Source organism: Suncus etruscus, chromosome 19 (assembly GCF_024139225.1).
Source record: "Suncus etruscus isolate mSunEtr1 chromosome 19, mSunEtr1.pri.cur, whole genome shotgun sequence".
Taxonomy (NCBI): domain Eukaryota; kingdom Metazoa; phylum Chordata; class Mammalia; order Eulipotyphla; family Soricidae; genus Suncus; species Suncus etruscus.
The window spans coordinates 13236360-13253407 of record NC_064866.1 but is presented as its reverse complement, the minus strand read 5'-3'; the positions used below and the strand labels follow the sequence as shown (position 1 = coordinate 13253407).

Here is a 17048-nt window from a genome sequence, read left to right as displayed (position 1 = left end):
GGTCTGTTCTGCGTCAGCCACGTGCAAGGCAGGAATACCTTACCGCTCCATGCCATTGCTCCAGCCCCAAGATTTTATATATTAAAAAAATTAATTAATTTGATTAAATTAAATTAAAAATAATAAAATTAAATTAAATTCAAAATAAATAAAATAAAAACAATTAATAAAATAAAACACAATTAAATAAATAAAAAATAAAATAGGGGCTGGAGAGATAGCATGGAGGTAGGGCATTTGTCTTACATGCAGAAGAACGGTGGTTCGAATCCCATATGGTCCCCTGAGCCTGCCAGGAGAGATTTCTGAGCATAGAGCCAGGAGCAAACTCTGAGCGTTGCTGGGTGTAACCCCAAAACCAAAATAAAATAAAATATTAAATAGATAAAATTAGATTAAAATAAAACAAAATAGTAAAACAATAAAGTAAAATAAAATAATAAAACAAAAAATAAATAGAAAATAAACTAAAATAGAAAAAGAACCCCACCAAATTCTCTCCCTTAAGCATCTACAAAGATATAACCATCTGGTCTACCTGGCTCACGCCTCCGCAGCGCCCCCTGCTGATCCCCTGCAGAAGTGTAGCGCATCAGGTCGGAGCTGTCATCAGGTTCCTAGGGGATAGATACCCTGAAGTCCCTGGGATCTAGGGGAGATAGTCCTGGATCTGCTCATCACCTGAAGGAGAGCCCCAGAGGACACCCCCTGGTGCACGGTGGAGGGTTGAATCACGGGTGAATCACGCTTGCAAGAGGCTCGGAGTTTCCTGGGGCGAGGAGGAGGCGGGACAGGGGTGTGGACTCTCAGGGGCCGCCCAACTCGGGGGCGGGCGCCAGGGCTTTATTGCTTCCCTGGCCAGGCCTCCCCGCATTCCATTTAACTCCGCGCTCAGGCTCTTTTAGAGCCGCTACCTCTTCTGATTCTCCAGCCCTGCCCCTCGCAGACTTTGGGGTGTCCCCCAGATCCCTCTGATCGTTCCCCGGGTACAGATCTATCACTGGTGGCCATGGCATTGCTCACCCAAGAACTCGGACCCCACATCTCCTTGGCCCTGCTGCTCCTCCTAGGCTGGATCTCTGGCCCAGCCATGGGCTTCTCAGGTAAGTGTCACCCATCGACCCAGGAGCTGGGTTGCAGGGTCCAATATTGGGTAGGGGATGGTCCTGGTTCGTTTTGTGTCACCCCAAGGTGTCCCCCGAGCGTTTGAATGAATCTGGAGCCCAGAAATGCACTTGGCGGGAATTGCAAGGACAATAGTTCTGGCACCCAAGGGATTTTTTCAGGTTCAGTGAGTGATGCTTTGGTTCTTTGATCCGTTGCCTAAGTGGACTTTTCTGGCTCTTGCTTCAAGTTTAGGGAAAGTGCTTTTCTTAAAAATTTTGCCACCTTGAAGGTGGTGGGACTCGCCACCATACCTTATACAGGTAGATAGATGGTTGGTGGGTTTGTGTTCCCCCTTGCATGATAAACCTCCTTTTGGAGGGGTACTTCAGCTCACATTGGTGTGAGTCTTGCAGGATAAAGCTAGGGTTCATCTGACACAATCTGTCACCACGAGTGTCAGATTCTTGTGTGTGGGTGTGTGGGGCTTGGTGGACTAGGATTGCTTTGTATGGGTATCCTTGATGAGAAGCTTCAAAAGGAAGCATCCTGGACCTAGCAGACAGAAACTAGGCTGGAACACACTCTTGTGGGAGCCTAAAATCACACACACACACACACACACACACACACACACACACACACACACAAACACACACACACACACACACACTAGCACTGCTGAGGGATAGCTTGGTAGCCTTCAGAGCATGGGATTTCCCTGGACACCCCTCAAAAATAAAATAGTGTTTGGGGCTGAGTTGCTCAATGGGTAGAGCTTGCAGATGGCCTGCTTGGGTTTGATCCTCTGCATCCCAAGAACTGCTTGGAGTGCCAGGAGTAACCCTGAGCAATGCCCCCCAAACGTAAAAAAAGTTATGCAACCTCCTAACTGTACACACCTTTGGGTGTGGCAAATCTCACTACTAGTCAAACTCTGCCTGTATCTGAAGGTGGTAAAATAGCTCTTCCAAAAGAAAATTCTGAATATATATTTTTCGTCTTAGTTCAACAGCGAAGTTTGGGGGGTCAAAAAATGTTCATGTACCAGACAAATATGTCGCTCAAGTAGTGGAGCAAGGACCCAGGGTTTGATCCTGGAAACCTTCTCACCTCTCTAGTACCACCCAGTGTGATGTGAGAGGCTCTGAGCACCTGGAGCTGGGATATTGCCCCTCCCCAAAATATGAAGCATATGGTGATGTTGGGGCATGGGGAAATTTATTTTGTCTCAACATGAAATCATGTGTGAGGTTCATTTAATGATAGGCTGTTTCTCTGTTGTTTTAAGGGACTTCAGATGTAGTGCTAGCGTATAATTTAACTTGGAAATCAACGAATTTCAAGACCATTTTGGAATGGGAACCCAAACCTGCCAATTATGTCTACACTGTTCAGATAAGGTAAGCCTGATACAAAAGAGAGAAAGACAATGAAGAGTTTCGATTTTATTTCCTTTTCTGGTGCTGAATGAAAATGTCGAAGGCCAATAAGTGGCTAGAATGATATAGCAGGTGACAAAGCAGATGTGTGTGGTCATCTTGTTGCCCAGAATCATGTTCTTTCACATGTGCAGCATTTCTAAACCTTATGTTGAGTCCGTGCTTTATTTGTTGGAGAAGACAGGGACATGTAGAAATTGAGTGTTGCTATGGGGAAGAGGACCCTGGTGGTGCCCTGAGCTGTGAATCTGGCTGAGTGATAGAACTAGGCTCATGCAATCACACCCATCATTTTCCTTTGCTGTCTAGACTAAGCTGGGTCAAAACATGTGAATGAATGGGTGGGAAGGTGTTCAGATATATATACATTGCCCTTAAGCAGCGTTTGATTCATTAATCTTCAGACTCTGTGCATACCTGTTCAGAGGAGGTCAGATTCATGACTCATGAAGAAATGGTTCAGTACCCTTCACTGCCAACCTGCTCTGTTAGTTCATTCTTATTTCTCATTGGCAGCTTACCGCCAAGCAACCAAAATTCACCATATGTGATCTAAATGCAGCCAGGTCTTCCAAAAAAACGGACTTAACTTTTCCTTGGCAAGGTTTTTGTTTCTGAATTTTCCTAGCAGGTTTTGCAGACATTTATTAAAGGGAATATCTGCAGGAGAAATTATTTTAACACTCATCATTAAAGGCATAATAAGAATACCCTGGGCTAAATTTAAAGGGTTTGTTTTGTTTGTGCGTCTCTTGTTTCATTGTTGTTTGCTGTTTTGTATTGTTTGGCTTTTGTCGAGTCCATTGCAACATTAGAAACTTAACTCTTTAAATTGGAAAGGGGTCTTGAGGGTGGAATTTTAGAGGTAAGGTTTGCCAGTCTAACAGGAAAGAGAAACAGTGTGAATATGCATGGGATTTCATAACCTTAGCTAATAATTCACAACAATGGTGAAATGTGTCAAGTTGCATTTCACTTCTTGAGAACTAGCTATTTATTTCCCTGATACAAATTGATTTTAGTAAACATGCTCCTTCCAGATAAGGGAATGAAGGTTGAAGGAAAACCCTACTTCCTAAACCAATTCTATCACAGCTTTCCTCGACTTGTAAACACCTATTTCTGGCTTCTGGTGGGTTTTTTGTTCATTTGTTTGCTGGCTTGCTTGATTTTTGACCATACCCAGTGGTACCCTGGGGTTTCTCATCGCTCTATACTCAGGAATTACTCCTGGTGGTGCTCAAAGAACCATATGGAATGCTGGGGATTGAACCCAGATCAGTCACAAGCATTATCTTTCCAGGGTTTTTACCTGGTTTGTAAATATAAGCACCTCTTGAAGTTCTTGGATTTGCAGGAGTCACTGGTAGCTATGTGAATGAGCAGCACTATTGATATCTAAACAACTTCAAATAGAGCTGGGGTTTGGAGGTGATGAAGACACAGGTTGAGAAGAGAGGCTTTTGGATGAACCCTTAACTACTGCTAGAACCCACTCTTCTGAGCTCCTTTGGGGTGAAAGAGATTCTGAGTGAGAAGGATAGTAGGCATCTGAGAGAAGGGGTTCATCCTGCTGTACTGGAACCCAGGTCACCACTTTCCCCTAGCCCAACAAACTCTAACTGGGTACCCTACCCAGCCCCTACACAACAGAACAAAAAGTACTCTTTCCCTATGCATTCTAAGTGGACTAGGCCATCTACATCCTCTGATTTCCTTCCCTGCATCCTTGCTTCCTAAATTGTACCTTGCTTCCAAACTTCTTAAACAACTGTGTAAGAAGGAACTGAATGTGGGGTCACCATCAAGTTGTTTTAAAATAAACCCCCTACAGTGGTTTGAATCCCAGCATTCCATATGGTCCCCTGAGCCTGCCAGGAGAGATTTCTGACGAGATTGGGCGTGTTCAGGGTGGTATGGCCATAGACCAGGAGCTATTTCTGAGTGTAGAGCCAGGAATAACCCCTGAGCACTTTGACCCCCAAAAATAAATAAGCCCCTTTATGGCCTATTATTAGGTAATGTTTGATTCAATTAGCTATTTTACACACACTATATAATGAACTCATTTAGAAATTTAGAATTTCCACAGGGAATAAGTTGCCATATATACATCATCTCCAACATCACACATGGTCTCCCTGCCACGAACAACCCCTGAGCACAGAGATAGGAGTAGGCTCCAAGCACCAATAGGTATTGCCCAAAACAAAACAAAACATTCAATCATTTTCTTGGTCAGAGGGCTGGGGATGTAATTCTATAGAACAACACTGAGTGGCCTTGCATAAGTGAAACTCTTGCTTCAATGTCCAGCATGCACACACGAGTGCGCGCGCGCACACACACACACACACACGCACGCACGCACACACACACACACACACACACACACACACACACACGGAAGTTTATTTACTTGGTCAAAAGTGTTTGCAAGTGGGAAGGGTTTTGTTTTGAACTTCTTCTGGGACCATAAAGAAAGACCTTGGAATTGGACAACCAACATGCCTGGAGCTTGTACAGTGTGTCTTATGATAGTAAACTTCATGGGTGGAGACACCCTGTATCTCTTAGGCCAAGGAAATTTTCTTTCTAATTTCCCCAACATTTCCTGCCCTATGCAAAAAAAAAAATCTTGCCACACCTGCCCCTCTTTTTATTTTACATCTTCTAGATAGGGTCTCCTGCCTTTTTCATAGAACCTTAGAACTTGGATCATTTTGTTTGGCCTTATATATATATATATATATATATATATATATATATATATATTATATATATATATATATATATATATATATATATATATATATATATATATATATATATATATATATATTGGTTTTTGGGCCATACCTGGTGGTGCTCAGGGTTCATCCTGGCTCTGTGCTCAGAAATAGCTCCTAGCTTCCCATCTCCCCCTCTCTCCCTCCCTACTTTCCCTCTTTTCCTTCTCCCTTTTCCAACTTTCTTAACTCTCCCTCTCTGTTCCCCCTTCTATCTCACTCCGTCTCCCTCTCTTTCCCTGAAAGATCAATAAAAAAGTCAGACCTAAATACCCAAGCCAAAGTCAACAACAATAGAATCAAGAGACCCAAACTATAACAAACTGTACACAAAATGGACCTGCAACACTAGTCGTCTAAGAGGCTAAAGGTGGAGTTCTGGTATGCATGATGGGATCTGGGGTGGAGGGAAGTCAACACTAGTGGTGGAATTGGCCCTAATTCACTGTCACTACATGTCTGAAATACAATTGTGAAAGAGTAATTTACAATGGTCTCAATATAATTAAAAAAGAGAGATATTGTTTTAACCTACTGCTCCTCTTCCACCTCCATTTACCTAGCCACCACTGGCCCAAAGTCCTTATAAGGAGTCACAGCTGAAATTCCCCTTTGGAACCAGTTTTCTATGGGAACTAGAGAGTATTACTGGCACAAGCCTAAGTAGTCAACTATTTCCTGTAATAATATTTTTTTTCCCTACTTATTGTTTTGGCCTCTGAGACCCGCTTCTTTCAATAATCTGCCAAGGAGGCTAAAGAGTTAAAGCAGCGATTCTGTGCTCCTTGGGCCCATCTGTACTGATGATCCCCAACGTCATATCCTTTAATGCGGGGAGGAATGGGACATTCGATGCTGGGGGTTAAACTTGGCACCTTCCACCTCTGACTATCCATCTATCTTTGCAACCCCATGTAATAGTGTTTCCAGGGGGAATGTTCTAATTCAAAAACGTAATTTTCAAAGTATCTAGGAAAACTACCTATGATTCTGAATTCTGCAGGAATTATTTTTAGTAAGTAGGCAGGACTTTATTTTGCCCACCTCAAGAGATTGTTTTATAGTTAGAGTAAACTTAAAACATTTTGCATTTTAAAATGTTAATGCAAGGGGCCAGAGAGATAGCATGGAGGTAAGGTGTTTGCCTTGCATGCAGAAGGACGGTGGTTCAAATCCCAGTATCCCATATGGTTCCCCGAGCCTGCCAGGAGCGATTTCTGAGTATAGAGCCAGGAGTAACCCTTGAGCGTTTCCGGGTGTGACCCAAAAACCAAATAAAATAAAATAAAATGTTAATGCTAGTTTGGGTGTGTGGCTCAATGATAGAAAACTTGTCTTGCCTATATAAGGTTCTGAGTTTGACCCCCTGCAAAACAAATACCCACCCCCCACACACACACATGTACAATTATACACACAAAATGCTCATGCTGATAATCGCATTTAAAGAAACTTACTGGAGAATCTCCCTCTAGTGATCTGATCCCAAGACTTCATAACGTTTGAAGGTACAGGAACTACCTGTGTTAAATTTTACTATAAAGTACTATTATTTCTTTGCATGCACTGGGAGGCACCAAATTCCCATGGCTTGTAGCCAGGGAGACCAGTCGTCCTGTTATCAGATAATGTCTTTGCCCATAGTGAAGGAGAAGAGTCATGTTTCCCCTTGTTCTTTTGTAAATACAAGAGGTTAAATTTTAAATGTGATTTGGTCATTCTGGAATTAAGCCAGCCTTTCTACTTCTACCACAGAAAATTAGAAAAATCTCAGACACCCAAGCACTTCTCTTGTCTATTCTAGTTAGCGGATTTTAAGACTACAAAGGTGTTTATTTAAATATGCAGTCTGGTAGTTTAGTTCAATTTTTTTAAATGATGTATTCAAGTGCTCTCGGAAAGTAAAAAACTCTGGGAAGGAAAGAAAGGGGGGGGGGTAATTAGGAACTCAGAGATCTGGAGATTACTAGGGAGGTAGAATTGGAGTATGACTGGGTGATGGGGAAATCCCGGGAATCAATGATGCTGAAAGGAAGAGCATTCTTCCCATGATTTCACCCAACTCTACAATGCTTAGGAAACCACAAATTTGTCAAGGATCAATCTGGCCACATGTAAGGCATACACCTTAATTCCTGTACTAATTCTCTGGCCCCATTTTAGTTTTTTTTTTCCAAATAACTTTATTTTCAGTAGTCCTTTCAATCAATTTTCTTTTTAATGACATTTTCAAAATAAATTATCTGTTAGCCTATTAGTTTACAGGCTCTAGGATACTACCTGATTGATCTTGTGTAACCTTTAATTCAGTTAGTTATTTTGCATACATTATATACGTGAGTCATGTAAAAATTTCTTGAGCAGGGCCAGAGAGATGCACAGGGCATAAGGCATTTACTTGCTTTGCATGAGGCTGGTCCTTATCTCTAGCATCATATATGGACCCCTGACTCAAGCCAGGACATATCCATTTCCAATTCAAGAATTGAAGGACGCCTATAGTCTGATGAGAGGCGTTGACTCAGTCTCACATTCATGAACGTTGTGTTGATGAATACAAATCTTTAGCATTTCTCAGCATTTTTAAATTATCCTCAACTGAGACCCAGTATCTTTTTGGTTGCATTATATTTAATGAAGTATTAGATCCAAAACAGTGTCTGAAGTATGGTCAAATCAGTAAACAGTAAAGAACATCAAAATGGTCATAATATAGGATAGTTTATTATTATATAGACTTTATTAACAGGGACCCTTCGCATATGGAATGTTATATAACATGCTAAATATAACTGGATATAATATAATTAGTGCCTTTTATTAGTAAAATATATCTTGTTGAAAAATTATTTCTCCATGCAACTGTGACAAATGTGTTGTCTAGTTTGTTTTCTAGTTTTGGGGTACACCTAGCTGTAGTGGGGCCTACTTTGGTTTTGAACTTAGGGATCACTTGTGGTAGGGCCCAGAAGATCATATGCAGTACCAGGGATCAAACCAAAGTGCAAGAAAAGCACTCTACCTCTCTGGCTTCAAATTGTCTAATTTTTAGGGTTTGGTTGTTTTTTTTTTTGTTTTTGTTTTTGTTTTTGTTTTTGTTTTTGTTTTTTGGCCACACTGCATGTTGCTTAGGGCTTATTCCTGGCTTTGTGCTCAGGAATCACTTCAGGCAAACTCCAGAAACCAGATCAGGTGCCGGGGATCAAAGCCAGGTCAGCCACATGCAAGGTAAACACCTGCCCACTGTACTATTTCTCTGTTCCCCTAAATTGCCTACCTTTTAAGAATGATGCTAAAAGTCATTCAGAATACAGATCTAGCAGTCCAACTTCTCTGTTCTGGTTTAAACCCCAGAGCCATCAAAAGCATCAACACTTGTGACCCAAACTACAAGAATGTGGATGGGAGGGCGGAACTGGACCTTGGTGAAGGACCCTGATGTGGGTGGTGGGTGTAGAACTGGAACAATGTAAGTATTGCAATGGTGTGAGATGGTGCTGCTCACCCTATCACACTATCACACTATCACTCTGTGCTCCTGTTACCTTCTTTATGAGACAGAGACTGAACATAGACCATCCCCAGTTGTCTGGGAAGACCATGCTCCCTGAAATATTAGCACACAGATTTCTTCTAAGGATGGGCTATTCCTGTAACCACAACACTGCCTGCTCCATTCTGCCAGACCCAGATCCTAAGGTGCCATGTCTTTTCTTTCCTTCCTTTAGTCATAAACTCGGAGATTGGAAAAACAAGTGCTTCCAGACTACTGACACAGAGTGCGACCTCACTAAAGAGATCATACAGGATGTGAACCAGACGTACAGAGCGAGGGTCCTTTCCATCCCCTTACATACGGAGACCTTCAGAGAGGAGCAACCCTTTACCAACTCCCCGGAATTTACACCTTTCCTGGAGAGTAAGTAGCTCCATCTGTGATTATCTTTCCTTTGGGGTGTTAAGAGCTTCTGAAGATTCTGGAAAGCTTGTGATCTGTAGGGGCCATGGCATAAAACTGAAAAATATCTCATATATGTATCCTTCTTTCTCAAACTTTCTCAGAGCTCAGTGTGCCAACATCCACTTCCTTCATGGCAAATGTAGCAGGAGGAATATGAAGTTTGGGCTTAATAATAGGGTTATCTAGTAACCCAATTCTCTATGGGCCTGTGCCTAGAACCTCTGGAATGATCTGGAGGAAGGGAAGGATAAAAGATAGCAAATTGCCCAAATCTAGGATGTCAGTATCCCCATGTGAGTTCTATCTATCTATCTATCTATCTATCTATCTATCTATCTATCTATCTATCTATCTATCTATCTATCATCTATCATTTATCTATCTATCTATACATATATATGTATAATACATATATTAATACATATATGTACATCCTTTCATTAGACTGGGGTGTCAGCACCACCCACATATGTTCCGAATATATATTACATCCCCCTCATCATCCTTCAGGGTTTCTCAAGAGGGTTAGGAGTGCAAGTCCCAGAACTGGTGACCAGGCTTCGTCCTCTGGCATTGGACTTTGCTGTCAACCCTGCGATGGGTCTTGCCCAACCAAATCCTTGCTTGCTTCTTTCATGCAGCACTTTCTGCCACAGCCTTTGCCTCAGTAAGCAGCCCTTCTCATCAACATGGAGCGCTAAGAATTGCTGCCAGGTACAATGAATGGGTCTTGCCCAGTCAGATCTTGGCCTGCCTCTATCATGCAGCTCTTTTGAAAATATGCAGCGCCTTGCTCCACAGCCTTTGCCACAGTAAGCTGGCCTTCTCATTGAGAAAGGGAGCACTAATCAAGGTGTTTAAATAAAGATACTCATTTTAAAAAAAGAGAGAGATAAGGAGCACTAAAATTTACTGTCAAGTGGGAGGTTGCAGTTTACTTCCAGGTCAGCCTGGTTTTCTGTGGATATAGTGTAAGGGAGCACTTTTGGCACTCTGAGCAGAATGTAATCAGCTGCCCTGGGACGAACTCCAGGGAAGGTGCTGGAGGTTTGTTGTTCAGATTTCACCCTCTGACAGTGGCAAGAACTATTTCTCTTGGGAGGCACAGGGAGAAGCAGGACAAAGGACAAACGCCCAACCTTTCCTGGTGGAGACCTCTCCCTTGAGTGCTGAAGTAGGGACAGCCATTCTCCAGTGAATTTGACTGCCTGTTAAGTTCCAGGGCCAGCAACTGTTTTCAGACTTCTCTACAGTGCCCAAGATCCCACCAAGAACCTTAATTCTTGAACCCAGCCCAAGGGGTGGAGGAAGTATTTTCATGTAAATTCCCCCTTCCTTTCTCCTCCTCTTACTTTTTTTTTTTTTTTATCATTTTTCACCAGGACTTGAGTTTTATGGAAGTTACTTCAGATCCTTTTTTGGCTTCAGATAGATCTTTTCTTCTTTCATTTTTGTCATTTGTTTCTTCTTAACTTTAGATACCACGATTTACAAAGTTGTTGACAATAGGATTTCAGGCACACAATATTCCTATTTCTCAGGTCTTGCCACCTCATATCTCTACCATTGATTCCAGGTTTTCTCTCACTCATCTCCCAACCTGACTCTGATAGATATTAGAACATATATTAGATGTGGTAGGGTTTTTTTTGGTTTTTTAATTTTTTGTTTTGCTTTGTTTTGGCACACGTGCACACATTTAGCATTTCATTCATATTACATGACTGGTATTTATTTCAATGACATTCAGTCCAGATATCTCCAGGTGTTGAAGCCACTATAGAGACTCAATGGTTGAAATTGGTTCCTTGAAATGCCAAGGACAATTTTTGGGCTTTTATACAACCTCCAATTAATTCTACCAAAACAAGGGATCATGAGTTGGAGCGATACTACAGCAACAAAGGGGCTTGCCTTGCATGCTGCCAACCTGGGTTCAACCCAGAATCCCAGATGGTCCCCTGGACACCACCAAGAGTATTTCCTGAGGGAACAGCCAGAAGTAGTCCCATGTATGGCCCAAAACAAAAACAAAAAACAAAAATAATTTTTTAAAAAAATTTTTACAGCTATATGAATGGGTCACCACTACCACATACAGCCATCAAGCACTTAAAACACAAATGCTGTACATGTGAAATCTATACTGAGGAATCTGGGCAGGAAGGGTTCAGTAGTAGACTATGCAAGTGTGTTGTCAATAAGACCTTGAGTTTGATCCCTGGCACTGCCCAACAGCTGAGCATGCAAGGTGGCCTGTGTGACAGTGTAGTGGAAAGTGCTGCTTCAGTGTAATGGGGTTAGAGTACCACTAATGTGCGTGAGCAGCACAAACACGTGAGTGGCGCCCAGAAGCAACTTGACCAAACATGCTATGCCAAGGTCATTGCAGAAGGCAATCAAAGAGGAAAAGATGGAGGGAAATTTTTTTTAAATGATTGATTGATTGGTTCTTGGGCCACACTCAATGGCACTCAGGGATTACTCCTGGCTCTGTGCTTAGAAATCGCTCCTGGCAGACTCGGGGGACCAAATGGGATGTCAGGGATCGAATCCTTGGCCAAATACAAAGCTAATGACCTACCCACTAGACTATCACTCTGGCCCCATGCAGCTTGTTAATAATAGTGATGATCATTACTTTCTGGGTCCCAACTAAGCATCTTTTCTCTGTTTCAGCAAATATTGGCCAGCCAATGATTCAGAGTTTCAAACGAGTCGGGAAAAAACTACATGTGATTGTCCAAGATGCACGTACCCCAATCAAGGTGAACCGTACGTTCCTAAGCCTCCGAGATGTCTTTGGCAAAGACTTAAATTATATCATTTATTATTGGAAATCTTCCAGTACAGGAAAGGTAAGAAATCTTTGAGTTTCCTCAATGTTGGGGGTCTCTTCAAAGTTGAAGTTGGGGCTCCTGGGTCTTGTGGTTCATATCTTCCCCAGTCTAATGCTAGCAGAACAGGATGGTTAGAAGGGTTGTGAAGTAGGAGGGAAACTTGTGACATTGGCCAGGACCTCCAGTGCCATGGTTTCCCAGCAAACTAACTGGTTTGGGTCATTTCTAGGGTCCTGAGAGCTTCCCTATTATTTCCTCAGATGAGGATGACTGAATATGTTTTCTACTCAGGGATTAACACTTCTTCCTTTTCTGCAAATATCTTCTGTTTTTTGTTTGTTTGTTTGTTTTTTGTTTTTGAGTCACACCCAACTGTGCTCAGGGGTTACTCCTGGCTCTGTGCTCAGAAATCATCCCTGGCAGGCAAGGGGGATTATATGGGATGCTGGGATTTGAACCACCGTCCTTCTGCATACATGCAAATGCCCTATCTCCATGCTATCTCTCTGGCCCCTGCAAATACCTTCTAAAGGGTTTACAATGGATCTATACTAGGTGTCTTGAGTCTGGGAAAATCATCCATTATCAATTTTGAGTCAACTAATAATCAAGTCGCTTCTAATCCTTTCATGTGAGATGCATCCAAGTTGGCTTCACTTCCAGAGACATTTGGGAAAGGAGAAAGAAATCGCTCTGAACTCAGATGAATTAAGAGCATGTTCTCTTTTAACAGAAAACAGCCAAGACAAACACTAATGAGTTTCTGATTGACGTGGACAAAAAAGACTACTGTTTTCATGTTCAAGCAGTGATTCTCTCACGAAAGGAAAACCAGAAGAGTCCAGACAGCAACATTGAATGCACTAATGAAGGGGATGGCTTATCTCGAGGTGAGTGGTCCAGCCAGGCCTTATGGAGTCCTAGATCACTTCACTTAAAGGGTCAAGGTGTATTTCCTCCTTTCAGAGAGAAACTGCCTTGGGTTTCATTGCTTTTTGTGGGGTCTGTTTTGGGTTCTCTTCCAATTCTCGGTTTATGGAAGTTTTCCATGTTGTCCCTTCTTTGTTTTTTGTTTTTTCTTTGGGTTACACCCAGCAGTGCTCAGGGGTTACTCCTGGGTCTATGCTCAGAAATCGCTCCTGGCAGGCTCGGGGGACCCCTATAAGATGCTGGGATTTGAACCACCGTCCTTCTGCATACAAAGCAAATGCTCTACCTCCATGCTATCTCTCCAGCCATGTTATCCCTTCCTTAAGCAAATGTTTTCTGACACAGCTACCATGTTCCTGTTACGCACTGAGCACACAGATGTATTGTATGTTTTAGCATCAAATCACAGATTTCTCTAGATAATTTTCATACAGATATCTTGACCTTGGGGGTTCTTCTGGAGCAGCTGTCTTTTTGTTTGTTTGCGAGCCACACACAACTATGTTCAGGCCTACTTCTGCCTCTGCACTCAGGGATCACTCCTGCAGTGCTTGGGGGAACATATGTATGAGGTGTTATCCATGTGCAAGGCTACTTGTGGTATTATATCTTCAGCCCCAGGTTTCTGTGTTTGGTTGTTTAAAATGATACATTCCAGGAATAGCATGGAGTGCTTTTTGTTTTATTTGTTTATTGTTTAGTAAAGGAAGTAGTGGGCCCAGTAAATCTAGTTAGCTCTGGTCGGAGCAGTGCAAGGAAGGAATTGGGTGGATGAGATACTCCCCTCATGTGGGTGTACCACTTTGGGGCTGGTACATAGAGGAATTTCTAATTGGAAGTGCCACTGGAGTCTGAACAGGGCGGAAGGAGCCTGGATTTCTCTGTTTTCATTGTAGAGGGCAAGGCCTTGAGAATTTTGAGGGGTCAGAGCCACAGGATGAGACTAACAACCTTGCTACTTGTAAAGGGGAGTGAAGAATTTAAAAGTACTAGTTTTGGTTTGTTTTGGGTCCACACTCAGTGGTGCTCTGTGGTTATTACTGGCTCTGCACTCAGATATTACTCCTGGTAGTGTTCAGGGGACTCTATGGGGTACCTGGAAATAAAATCCTAGTTGGATATGTGCAAGGCAGGTGACCTAAGTAGTATGTACTATGTTGCTCCAGTCCCTGAAAGCACTTTTAACTCTCTTTTTCTTTGGTGACACTTCCACCAAGAACGGGCACTGATGTTCTCTGTTCCTCTGTCCCTCCAGCCTGGCATCTTTGTTCATGTTTTTATTGCACACTTGGCTTTCTACCTCTCGCCCTCTCCTCTTCCATCTGCCAAATGTGTGCTTTGAGAACCATTTCGCACTCTGTTGCCACTACAGTGGACAATGGACTCAGCCTTCTTATTGCCCAGGGCAGCTGTCACTTCTCCTTCACCTGCATCCTGGAATTGTTTTTGCACCCCTCTGTATTGATAGCCCACCTCCTACCTTCATCATTGCCATCAGACTCAGCAGTATTTGTAGCCACTTGTTTCTGACAGCTGTTTTGTCTTTCAACCACCTATGTTTTTTCTTTAAATTGGGGCACCATGATTTAGTGATTCATAGTTAATTTTTAGGCATACAATGTTCCATCACCAAGCCCATATCAACTTTCCTCCATTAAATCCATTAAGAAAACTGGATAAACCTAAACAGTCTAATTTTTCCAAGACTGAGTTTTATCCAACTTACTTTATGGCCTTCCACATGCTGCTGGCTATTGTCAGTCTCCCTAAAACTTTCTGATTTGAAGGACTGAAGTGATAAGACAGCAGATAGAGCTCTTGCCTTGTGTATGACCGACCTGGTTTCAACCCTTGGCATTTGATAAGGTTCCCTGAGTATCACCAGGTATTGAACCCAAAACAGACAAGCAAAAATATTAGGGGCTGGAGAGATTGTATTATGGGCAAGACACTTGCCTTGCATTCAGCTGACCTGGGTTAGATAACTGGCATCCCATATAACTGCAAGTACTAGCAGAAATAATTCCTGAATACAGAGCCAGGAGTAACCCCTGAGCATTGCAAGTGTGGCCCCCCAAAAGAAATTCTGATTTGAAAATTCTTTATCGAATTGTGTTGTGGTAGAAAAAGCAGAAGAAAGACATTTCAAATAATATTTTTAGGTACTTTTATTTTTTTTAAATAAATACAACTATGTACGTACACCCCACTTCAGCAGTGCAACTTTCAAATGATATTAAAGCAAGACAACATCCTTTGACCTGCTGCCCTAAAACTACCACAAACAAATGAGACCTGAGCTCTCCTAATTTGCCTCGGCACCTTTTGTTTTTCAGAACTATTCTTCATTATTGGAACAGTGGTGTTTGTGGTCATCATCTTGATCATCATCCTCGCTGTGGGCCTGCAAAGGTGCAGAAAGAGGAGGGCAAGGCGCCATAGAAAGGAGAGGTATCCCATCAACTCTTCGTAAATAAGCGCTGGCAACTACTGGAGAGGTTATATTGCACTGTGACCAAGAACTTTGAAAAGAAAAAATAATAAGGAAACACAAGTGAATATTTTTGGAACGTGGCGATCTGGAGGCTAGAAAGAGAAAAAGCAAAAAATATTTTTATGAATCCGGTCTCACAATTGGCATTCAGGTTTCGACATTAGCATGAGTCACTTTGGAATGTAAGGAACGGTACAACCAACTCCAAGTTTTAAATATTTTAACACTATGACAGTTTGCACATACCATGCTCTAAACTTTATATTCGATGTTCCAAAAGACACCAGCTCATCTGAGCAAGAACAAAGGCCTTTTAAAAATGAGAATCGCAGGTGGATGTTTGAAAAACTTTTAGAGACTGACTTCGAGTCATGTGGGAATGTAAAATGGAATTGGTGTAGGCTTTTCTGCAATGTATCTATTTTTTTTTTTTTGTAATATGGTGTTCTATTCTGGTGGCTGTTTGGTTGTTTCTATTTTTGTTGTTGTGTGTATTTGGAGGTTTAAAACAATTGACCAATATTTATATGAATGTATTTAATGCAGGAGACTTTCGGTTTTGGACATTCCTAATATACGTTACAATTTAGCACTTTAACTGATTTACATGCTGTTGTTTAAACACGTGACAGCGACCTATATTTTTGTACGACTACAATCCAAACTATATAGTTTATTATTTGAGGTACTTAAGAACCCAAACTACAGAGAGTTTATAAATTGAGGTACTTACACTACAGTCAATATTGTATATATTTATGTCATTTTTATAAAAGTTTTGTATGTGAGCATTTTCTATTTATAGAGATAATATTGTTTGTATATATTGAGATAATTTATTTAATGTACTTTTATACAAATAAAGGTGAGTGGGAACTGTAACTGTTACGTTTATATGTATCTTGTTTTTTATATTTGTAATTTGGTCTATTGTTCTGGACTTTGCTGCAGTAATCAATGATTCCAAACACAAAGGCAAACACAAAACCCCAAACACAAAGCAAATCGGTGTTGCTTTTATTTTTTATATTCTTATCGTTTCGGGGGCATACCCAATGGTGTTCAGAAGCTACTCCTGGCTCTGTGCTCTGGTGTCAATCCAGGTATGGAACCTGGGCAGCCCATCTGCAAAGCACATAGTCAGTCCTTTGAGCTATCTGGCTTCTGCAGATCTCCTTCTTGCCTTTTCATTCAAAGATGAGACTCCTATTTGGGCCAGGCCAGGGAGAAAAGAAAAGGTACAGAATCAAGCAGGTATGTCTTCAAGTCACTTACTTAAAAGTTCTGTCCACAGAAGCAACTTGCAGGAGTTGGAGACAAACTGCTAAGCCTGACTGCCAACAGCAGTCTCCAAGAGTCTGCCCCCAGGTCACAGGGCAAGGATCATATTTCAGAGAAGGGAGGAGATAAAAAGTCCTGCATAGTTGCCCGGGAGAACTGGAGAGAGAGCTCTTGCCTGGGTATTTGAGTTAAAGGTGAAAAAGGAGA

At 41.9% G+C, this 17048-nt stretch overlaps 1 protein-coding gene across 1 annotated transcript; it reads left to right on the top strand.

The window, feature by feature from the left end:
- Positions 1 to 891: 891 nt before the first annotated feature.
- On the top strand, positions 892 to 15595 carry F3 (coagulation factor III, tissue factor). The gene is made up of 6 exons (XM_049765786.1): positions 892 to 1103; positions 2396 to 2507; positions 9064 to 9254; positions 11976 to 12154; positions 12870 to 13026; positions 15403 to 15595. Exons 1-6 carry the CDS (start codon positions 1010 to 1012, stop codon positions 15537 to 15539), a joined length of 870 nt encoding a protein of 289 aa, XP_049621743.1. The 5' UTR covers positions 892 to 1009; the 3' UTR covers positions 15540 to 15595.
- The last annotated feature ends 1453 nt before the right edge of the window (positions 15596 to 17048 follow it).

Bases quoted from the DNA above. Each gene is read 5' to 3' on its own strand.
- F3 (XM_049765786.1), top strand. From the start codon at position 1,010: ATGGCATTGCTCACCCAAGAACTCGGACCCCACATCTCCTTGGCCCTG. The intron at 1,104-2,395 runs GTAAGTGTCACC...TGTTGTTTTAAG, and splicing joins CCCAGCCATGGGCTTCTCAG to GGACTTCAGATGTAGTGCTA. The intron at 9,255-11,975 runs GTAAGTAGCTCC...TCTCTGTTTCAG, and splicing joins ATTTACACCTTTCCTGGAGA to CAAATATTGGCCAGCCAATG.